At 44.2% G+C, this 10,700-nt stretch overlaps 1 protein-coding gene across 1 annotated transcript in view; it reads right to left on the reverse strand.

Annotated features, from left to right (window-relative positions):
* LOC102877195 (ribosomal RNA processing protein 1 homolog B-like) overlaps nucleotides 1-4,282 on the reverse strand; it is a 41,556-nt gene extending 37,274 nt beyond the window's left edge. The window contains exon 1 of the mRNA XM_006882111.1: nucleotides 4,098-4,282. Within this exon, the coding sequence (XP_006882173.1) occupies nucleotides 4,098-4,282 (185 nt within the window). The remainder of the gene's footprint in view (nucleotides 1-4,097) is intronic.
* Nucleotides 4,283-10,700: the final 6,418 nt, after the last annotated feature.

Below are 10,700 nucleotides of genomic sequence, written 5' to 3' on the forward strand. Positions count from 1 at the left end.
ATCAGCTCCTGGCCTAGTTTTCACAGCTGATATTGAGCTTCTCCAGCGGTTCTTTCCACAGATGTAATCGATCTGATTCCTATGCACACCATCAGGTGAAATCCAGATGTCTCTTAAAAAATGTATTTGCTATGAATAAGTCATTGATTGTGCAAAATTCAATTGTTCTCCTAGCAATCAATGGTATATTCATCACTCTTCTCTAGCATCACAATTCAAAGGCATCAATTCTCCTTCTATCCTCCCTAGTCATTGTCCAGTTCTCTGATGCATAACAAGTGATTGCAAAGCCCATGGCCTGTATCAGGTGCACCTTAGTCTCCAGACTGACATCTTTGCTCTTCAGTACTTTGGAGCGGTCTCTGGCAGCAGACTTTCCCAATGCAATCCAAATTTTCTTTTCCTGGCTGCTGGTACCAAGAGTGTTGATTGTGGAGCCAAGCAAACTGAAGCTGTTAACCATATCAATCTCTTCACCATCTCTCATGATGCTGCCAATCGGGCCAGTGGTGAGAATCTTTGTTTTCTTGATGTTGAGCTTCAATCCATATTGAAGGCTGCAGTCCTTGACCTTCTGCAGCAAGTGCTTCAGGAGTTACTTATTTTACCACGTGAAAATTTGAGACAGGGATAGGGAAAGCCATTGTCCTAAGTTACTCAGCCTGTGACACTACAAACATATCCGTGAACTTTTAGTTCTTCAAAAGGACACAGTGTGGTGTTACATGGTGTTTCCTAAAGAAATATCAGGCAATGCACCCAAATACAGAGGAAAGAAGGAGCATTACAGACATTTCAGGGATCTCTTGCTAACTTAGTTCTAGCATTAGGGCAAGTTTTAAGGGCAGTCAATCCAAGTGACTTGGTGATGTTGAACTTTCAGATCTAGAGCTACAAGTACTATATAGTTTGTTTTCCTCGAGGTTGTTCATTGCAAAAACTCTTAAGGGATAAGTTGATCTGTTCTTTTTGCTGTTTTTCCTGAGCCAAGGTCTTTCTTCATAATAAATACATTGATGTCCAGGATAATTTTTTTTTAACTACAGAGCTTTCTAATTAAAAGTCAGGAGCCCAAAATAGAAAAGAACTTTAACTTGTGTCTAAAAACACCCCAAATAACCATCTCATCACATGCACCATATGATCAGGGCAAGTTGGTGAATTAGTGTCACTCTTCAGTGTGCATCCTGATTGCAGTGTGTAAAATAGGATTTCCTGTAGACTTTTTACCTTACTTAAATGAGAAGCCCTTTAAAAGGACTAATTAAGGAGAAGAGGTCAGTTTGAGAGGAAAAGGGGGGTCAGCTGATTTGTACAGTAAGAACCGAGTCTTACTTGCTCTGAGCTGTTTTTTCCTGGCTCTTGTATTGCTGACTTCCTCTGGACCGAAGATGCTGATACATGTTGAAAGCTGGGCAGGGTGTGGGCAATCAAACCCATTGCCAACAAGTGGAACTAGCCTACAGCGTTTCCAAGACATTAATTTTTATGGAAGCAGACTGTCTCATCTTTCTCCCACAGAGCAGTTGGTGAGTTGAAACTGCAGGCATTTTCATTAACAGCCAACCATTTTAGCCACTGTGGCACCAGCGCTTCTAGAGGTATGGTGCAGTAGTGTCATATGTTGTTGTAAGGTGCCGTGGAGTGTAGCATGACTCATAATAGAGACCCTGTGAACAACACATCTGCATCTTGTCCTATCCTGTGCCAGCCTCTCCGTCTCTGATACACTGAAGCTCCTTGCTACGATTGTTGTTGCTAAGTGCTGTCAAGTCGTAGACGACTCATAGCGACCCTGTGAATGAAAGACCTGAGCACTGTTCATAGAATTTCAGGAGACAAGCCATTTCGGAAGTGGATGCTACTCCTGCTTCCAAGCTTGTTTTAATCGGGAAGCGCCACCAAACACTGTCAACCATGGGTAACCATTATCGCACATGAGTGTCACTGTGTTTAGCATCACAGCAACCACGATTTACCTCTGTACAGCAATGCACAGACCAGTGCGATACCACCTAGAAGAATGTTTGACAAAAAAACAATTTAAAACAGGCTTGACGGACGCAGATTAAAATCACCCACCTTGGGCTTGGTAGCATAACTTTCTGTCCACTAGGCCAACATAGCTCTCTCTATGTGGTCATTGTTATTTTTGTTAAGTGCCGTCGATTCATTGACAATTCATAGCGACCCTATGAACGTAGTCAATTCATCTGATTTGGGGACTTTTCTTTCGCTGACCCTGCACTCTTCCAAGAATGATATCACTTTCCAAGAAATAGCTTCTCTTAACACCATGTCCAAAGTATGAGAGATCCTCCTTGCTATCTTTGCCTCCAAAGGACACTCTGGCTGCACCTTTTCTGAGATGTATTTTTTCATTCTTTTGGTAGTCCAGGGGATATTCAGTACTCTTTTCCAACACCACAACTCAAAGGCATCAATTCTTCTTCAGTCATCCTTATCCATTGTCTAACTGTCAGATGCATTGCAAGTAATAGATATGACCATGGACTGAATCAGGTGCACCTTAGTGTTCAAACTGACATCATTGCTCTTTAATATTTTAGAGAGGTCCCTGACAACAGCCTTGCCCAGAGCAATACTTCTCCTCATCTCCTGACTCTGATACAAAAAGTGTTGATTGTGGATCCAAGTAATGTGAAATCATTAATAATTTCAATCTTTTCTCCATCTATGATGACTTACACAATGGTAAGGACTTTTGCTTTCTTCATGTGGAAACATAATCCATATTGAAGACTTACAGTCTTTATCTTTTTTGCAGTCTTTGATCTTTATCTTCTTATAGTCTTTGATCTTCTGCACCAATAACTTTAGGTCCTCCTCACTTTCAGCAAGCAAGCATATTTATAAGCATAGATATAATTGCATGCATAGCCTATTTGTTCATAGTGAAAGCCTGCTCCTTATCAGCTAACTCACATTTGAGCTTCCTGAACCCGACTGTTCCCTGGGGAATAAGAATTTCACTGACCACCTTTGAAAAGGTATACACTTCGACATGTCATTCTCCTGAGCTCAGCTTAGTGGCACTTTCAACCCTCAAAGTATGCTTACTGGATCAAGGAGGGACTGTAGCTTTTTATACAAGTTGTCCTACAGTTGGGCCACTAGGACTCTGCTTGTGACTGCGGAGGAGGGAGCTGAGAAGCAGTGGTCCAGACTCTGCAGGCCAGGCTGAATCAGATCTTCCTCACTCCCAGAAGACTCACGAGGCTCTTTTCATCAAGATACAGATGCCTGCCAGATTCTGCCCTGTTAGAAAGAGAGCCATTAGTACAAAGTGCAGCCCACATCATCTTCTCTTTGTAGAACCTAAGTGGACCAATTTGCTATTCAGCTGGAAACAAACATACTAGACATCTCAGGAAATGCGTTACTTTTTTGTGAAAAGTCCCTACCACTTTCACGGGAAGCCACCCACATGAAATTGGCTGGTCTCTATACCTCAATAGTCATCAGACTGTTGATATCAGCTGACTTCCCCTGTACATCTGCATTATGTGGCCAAGCTCTTTAGGGCGGGCACATGTACCACCCGGCACACTTCCACAAGGTTGAGGACTCCATCCTTGTGACCTTTCAGCACCTTCTAGGAAACCAGCCTGATCCAGATGAGGTCATGGAAATGCCCTGAACCAAATATAGCTTCCCAGAGTGTGCCAGGGCCACTAGAGGCATGCATAATGAAGTGTTCGGCTTCAAAGTGCAGAAAAAGAGCTACTGAAATGAGTAGCAGTACTTTTTGGTAATTCTTCAAACAACCAAGTGTTTGTTGGCTGTCCAGGGTCTTCACATGTGTTGGAGGCAAATCGGCTTTGTTCTAGGAAATATACAGTTACTCTTTCCCCCTCTCTATGAAAAGAAATAGGAAGGCATGCGTATAAGGTTTGCCCTTGTGGATAATGAAACCTACCCTCTACACCAGTGGCTAATGGACCCCTATCTCCAACTCACCACCTTCAAGCACTTCAACAAGTCAACAAGGGCTTCAGACAGGGAGAGGCTGGCAATCGTGCTCAAGGGCAAGGCATCAGAGCATGCCTGTGAGATGATCACTGGCAGCTGCCTACTCCATAATCTGTGTATCAGCCATCATCTTCCTGGAGTGGGACGAGGGACTCCATCCATGCCAGGCCACAAACGAGGCCCAGCCTGCAGAGCAGCACGCAGAGGACAAGGCTGACTTGAAGCTGGGCTTCCAGGTGTAACCGTCCACCACACTGCACCTGGCGTCCAGGCCCAGCTGACCCGGCATGAATCCACAAACTGTCCTTCCTGACTTTTCTCTTTAATTTCTTCTGCAGATGCTCCAGCTTCTTAAAATGCTAACCTTCCCTTCTTCCCTCCCCACCCCCCAGTAAAGCAGGAAGGCATGCTAATGTTTATAATACTCTATGGATGCTGTTTAAAAAGAAGCTGCCATCAAGTTGAATCTGAGTTACACCCACCCAGCTGTTATGGAGTAGGGCCTTGCTCTACAGGGTTTTCAGTGACTGATTATTTCGCAAGCAGATTGCTAGGCTTTTCTCTCTTCCTTTCTTTTTTAGATTTTCTTTTGAGAAACCTCTTGGTAGACTCAAGTTTTCATGCTTTTGGTCAACAACTACGAAGAAGACAAAGATTCTTGCCACTGGGCCAATTGGCAGCACCCTGATAGGTGGAGAAGAGAATGAGGTTGTTAACAGTTACAGTTTGCTCAGCTCCACAATCAATACTCTTGGCACCAGCAGTCAGGAAATCAAAAGACGAATTGCATTGGGTAAGTCTGCTGTCAGGGACCTCCCCAGAGAGATGAGGAGCAACGATGTCAGTCTAGAGACCAAGAGGTGCCTGATCAAGGCCATGGTCTTTGCAATTACATGCTATGCATCAGAGAGCTGGGCAATGACTAAGGATGACAGAAGAAGAATTGATGCCTTTGAGTTGTGGTGTTAGAAAGGAGTATTGAACATATCATGGGCCACCAGGAGAACATATCGGTCTGTCTTAGAGAGGGTGAAAACCAAGTCTTTCCTTGGGGACAAGGATTTTGAAGCTCTGCTTCACATACTTTGGCCGCTTGGCCAGAAGAGACTGATCCTTGGAGAAGGACATCATGCTCTGAAAGGTGGAGGGACAAAGCAGGAGAGGAAGACCCTAGATGAGATGGATTGATACAGTAACTAGGGCAATGGGAGTAGGTATGTCAGTTAGTGAAACTGGCTCAGGACAGGGCTGGTTTCAGACCTGCTGTACATACAATGGCTGTGAGTAGCAGGCGACAGCACATAACAACTACAGGTAGAGCTGAGGAAGGCAGACAGGTTGATCACTCAGCAAATGGATCACAAATAATCTGTTCTTTCCAAGGGTTCCAGTAGAACCTTAGTACGAGTGTGTCACTGTTTTGTAGCTGGACTCGCTGTGGCATCTCTGTCCACATGTTGGTCCTGCTCTTTTTTATTGATCTCTGCTTTATCATCCTCAATATCAAAGACATTTACTTATACATTTGCACTGGTAAGCACATTCTTGCTTTTTTCCAACCAACCCTGTTTAACAATAATTACTACTATTGCTACTAGTAACTATCTTCTGCATTAGTTTCCTATTGCTGTTCTAAAAAATTACCACAAATTTAGTGGCTTAAAACACACACATATGTGCAATCCTCCAGTTCTAGAGATCAGAAATCCAAACTCCTCCTATACCTTAGATTTAACCAAAGATGAGTAAAAAGAATTGACACATAATAAGGGGTATCATCCTGGATTTGAACATATTCTACAGAGACTTCTTTATTAAGACACAAATAGGTCAAAGATACAAACTATTCTTAAAATCAGAGAGACTCATCAACACTGGTGCTAATGGAATTCTAATTATTTGCAGTCACTGTTTTCATTCATAAGATTTTAAGCACAGTTGCAGGTTGGGCTACCTTACCTGGCAAAAGATGAAGGCTGGGATACATGCACAATTTCAGATTACAGAATTGATTCTGATGTTGTCACCACTGCCACGACGTTATGTGGTGGTCAGTGCTATGACTGAAGGGAACCACTGAGGACATGCCTAGGCATGCAGACCCTCACCAGATGGGTTGGCATAGTACCCGTAACAATTGGCTTCAGCCAATGAGGATGACATAGGATCAGGAAGAGTTTTGTTCTGTAGTATATAGAGTCCCCGTGAGTAAAGCCAGCTTTATGGAACCTAACAGTAATAAACTCAGTTGAAAGCTGTGATTGTAAATAGCATTTTCCTTGTGGGCAAAGCCACATGGCAGGTCAGTGATGTGATGGCATGTATTCGCTGAATCCAAAGTTGATGTGTATCAATCAACACACTCTAGAGTTACGCTGAGAACTTGGATGGAAACAAAACAACCAACCACCTGGCAGCTGTGGGAAGAAACTGAAATGCCATTTAAAAGCCTATGTTAGAAACCAGAATGGAGACAAAGGTCTGCTACAGACAGACTTCAGCCTTCTACAAGCCAATTGCTTCAGATTTTAAGCTCTACTAGAGAGGGAATATATGCATAAATACACGTGTATGCCCAGTAAGAGAGGACTGGTGGTGTGTGGTCACCCAGAAGGTGAAGAAATTGAGTACTGGGAGATAGAGTCGACCCAGTAAGGGTTGCCCTCCAGCCCACGATGAGCATGACGGAAGCTCAGACAGTGCGACCTGCAGAAGGTACAGAGGTGAAAGCTGTGTGGGGTTTTGAGAGAACTGCAGGTAGTTCTGAAGGGCAGAGGTCAAGGTAAGAAAAAAATTGGGGCTGTAGAGGCAAAGAGGTGTTGCTAAGGCTGTTGGTAGTCACTGACAGAATTTAAGCAAATCATGAAATGATTAGTCTGGCCTTTTCTTGAAAGATAATGCTAAAGACTGCACTGTAGCTCTGTGTGTGTTTGTTCAAGTGGGAGGTAATCAGAGAAGTACTCAAAGAAAAAAAATTTGCCTTGTTCAGCATCCATCCTTTTGAGTTGTGTCTGGCTATCATAGAACCATGGCCCACAAGCCTACTGGATAAAGGAGCTGTCACTCATGTAACCTGAGTTATCTTAAATGACTCCTGGTCAATGTATTTAATGTTGCTGTGCTGTCCTTTCTTTCATGTCTTTGTGCAAAGAGAGGACCATTCTTCACCCTCCTCAGTCCTACTAGGGGTCCAGCCTTGTGGTTCTTATCTCCACCACATAGGCTAATTTTCAGCCTTCCCAGAGAGGCTGAGCTTGCAGCCTTGATGGCGGAGGAGCCCCCACCTCACCATCTTAGAAATATTGGATTCAACCCCTAATGGTAGCTATCATTTTGCTCGTTTTAAACCTACACTCCTCTCTTCTTTCAGCTTCTCCTTCTCCCTTAGAATAATTTTTTTCCACAACCATTTATTCTTTCCTATTGAGTGGGAAGCAACTCATCTGACCCCCTGACAGGTTTTGAGAAGCTATATTTCTGCTGTGTGGCCTGGGGTAGCCCTGTTGATAGTTGGCGTGGGGGTGTGAGGACTGAGGCCATTGTTAAAAGCCTGGACAAACCAGGGGGTTGTCCACCTTTCTCCTACATAGTAGCAGAGGGATTTAAACTGCCTACCTTTGGGTTGCCAGTTCAAATCCTTAACCATAGGCTACCAGTTGTCTGAGAATGAAAACCACATGGGTATAGAAAGGAAATTTTATAGTAAATAAATACACCACAAAAAGAACATTCTGCTAGTTTTAAAAGAATAGCTTGAAATGAAAAGTTTAACTTAAAACTTAAAATGAAGTTGTTCTTCTTGTGAATCAGAATTGATGCGTAGCTGACCCTCCAGCAGGTTTTCAGAGGCAGTAAATCACAAGGGAAGAGATGGCCCATATTTCTCCCCGAGAGCAGCTGGTGGATTAGGACTGTGTGTACCCTTGGGTTGGCAGTGCAGCTTAGCAAGTCTGATTGTCTCTGTTTACCTCTTATAAAATGTAATGGTCATTTTGGGGAAATGGGTACTTTCTAGTTGCTTTTTTATGATACAAGGAAGTCTTTCTTTCGATAAGGAGACGCTGTTGAATCAAGGCAGATGTTTACAATTATTTGCTAATTTGAGGGTGAGAAGGAGGAGAAATAAGCCTTGTTTTTAGCTGCTTCCAGCCTGCGGTGACTTTACAGCTGGTCTTAAAGACTCTAGAAAATCCCATAGAGCTATAATCAGCTGCCTGTGACTGGGAGAGAAGCAGGCACTCAAGCCATGGATCAAAGGACTAGACCCAGCTCTCACTTGTCTCCTTAAATAACAGTTGTGAAGATAGTGGATCTGTTGCAATTAAGGGAAGTTTTGGGTGAACACTAAATTGAACAAGGTCTGCACTGGAAGTTGAATGCCTGGGACTCCAAAGCCTCAACTTCTTCTGTAAGAGATCCCAACTATAATCATGCAAGCTGTTTCCATCTCTAATGTTGTAAGACTTCTAGTGTGAAAATGGCATTGTGCTTGCTCATCAAACCCAGCAGGATTCTCTGAGACCTCAGACAAGTTTGAATGATGGGTGAGAATCAGTCTTACCTCCTGGTTGGAGACTGACTGGTCAGCTGGGTGGCAGTAGAAGGCAACAGAGAAAGGGCCCTGCCTTCTGAACCCACTGTCGTCATTAGCTCTCTGGAAGCATGGGAAGGCAGAGATCTGGGTCATGGCCACAACAAGGTCTGAGCTCAAGAAAGAGATGAGTGGTAAAGCAGAAGTCGAGAAAGGCAAAGGTACAAAGGAAAAGAAGCCTCACCAATGGCCTCACCATAGTTTGGAGAGAGGGTATCAGTGAGGATCCTTTTCCCTTGATGAAGGACATGTCCTTTCAGAAAACATCTACTTACACAATCTATTCCTAAGGATGGGATAAGAACCCTGGTGGCATTTCGGTAACATGCTGGCTGCTAGCCAGACCAGTGGTTCAAATCCACCAGTTGCTTTATACTAGAGAGAAGGGCAGTCTCCTCCCCTAAAGATTGATACGGTTTTTATGAGTCAGATGTGACTTGACAGAAGCGGGCAAGGATTAGCTGGGAGTCCCTGGGTTATTAACAAATGGTTAGTAAACCTCTTGCTGAGGCCGATTGCTGGATGAAGATGCTAGTCTGCTCTGGACTTCTGTTGGAGGAAAGAGGGTGGAATCTTTCTGCTCTTCTCATCCTGTCTTGTCCAGGCCCTACTTTTAAGATTGGGGGAAATTGCCATGATGGCCAATGATAAATCCTATTGAAGTCAAGATCCAATTAGAAAGATCCCTGAGCTTTGGGACTAGAAGCTCTGATCTTGGGGCTTGGTGGTTAGGATCCTGAAGTTGTCTGGAGGAATGTTACCTTTGGCCTCTAGCACTCAACTCATTGCTTCATATAAAGGGGATGTGTTGTGGGGCTGCTCCAGAGTGCAAGGTAGCTATTTGAGCCTTTTTGCAAGTTACTCTGAAGCCCTTCAACTTGGTGCAGCATTGCTTTGGGATCCATGCTCTTGAAGACACATGACTGCATCCTCATAGACCAAAGTTGTGGTGAATCATTTTCAGGCACCTCTTGTTGGAAGGCTGCTCTGTGAGTGCGAGCAGACGCCAGGTTTCCGCTGGGTCTCAGTGCACTCCAGTTAATTTCTGCTGTGTGGCCTGGGGTAGCCCTGTTGATAGTTGGCGTGGGGGTGTGAGGACTGAGGCCATTGTTAAAAGCCTGGACTTGCACCCTTCTTGACATAGTCTTGCTGGAAAATAACACTAGCAGATTCTTTTCCTTGTTTTATAACCCTTGATGAGTGATGAGAAGGACGAGGTAGACAAGGGAGTTTGACTTGCTAATGTCCAAGCCACCTTGAGCCTGCCTGTGGAACTGCATCCACTTCAACATGGCTGCTGGGCAGCTCACATAGGATATAGGTCGGAAGGTCAGTTAAAGGCAAGGTCAGTAGGCCAGCTGTATGATATCGAGTCCTGTGTTCCACTTTTGTTTCTATTCCAGAGATTTGTTATTGATATTGGTAGTGGTGTTCTAACGATAAGGAAAGGCTATTATTATTGGAATAGAACACTCAGAGAAACCCTATCACCAGTCTTTGCTCCAAAAGCCCACTGCTTTTTCCACTCCATTAACAGCTCGGATCATGAGGGACGATGCTGGTAGAAAGGTGTGTTGTACCACGATTGCAAGTCCTCCAAAGGACACCAGGGAGCCGAAATCGATGCAAGAACATGAGGGATTTTATTACAAGCTCTAGAGCAGGGACTCTACAAACACACAGACTCAGAGGCCATGTGGCAAAGCCCCCAGCGCTTCCAGAGAAGGGTTTTTATTGGTGCCGGGAGTGGCAAAGACTGAGTGAGGGGCGGGGAGATAAAAGGGGATTGAGGAATTTGAGGTAAGACTGAGGCGGCGCGTGGCGATTGGCTAATTTGTAAATGAGCGGGCTTATTAGCAAGGGCCCGAACATTTGGCATTCTCTGATTGGAGTAAGATTTATACAGGAGGAGTTAGAGTCACTCCTTTGGTCCTGAGGTGCTTTCAGGAAATGAACTCAGAAAAACAAGGACAAAGGATGGAGGCCAGACCAGAGACGTTGTTGTTGTTGTTGTTGTTATGTGCCTTCGAGTCGTTTGCAACTCATAGCGACCCTATGTACAACAGCCCTAAACCCTGCTCTATCCTGTGCCAATCGCACCGCCTCTGATACACCC

Source organism: Elephantulus edwardii, unplaced genomic scaffold (genome assembly GCF_000299155.1).
Source record: "Elephantulus edwardii isolate Elephantulus edwardi_28Jun2011 unplaced genomic scaffold, EleEdw1.0 scaffold00017, whole genome shotgun sequence".
Classification (NCBI taxonomy): Eukaryota; Metazoa; Chordata; class Mammalia; order Macroscelidea; family Macroscelididae; genus Elephantulus; species Elephantulus edwardii.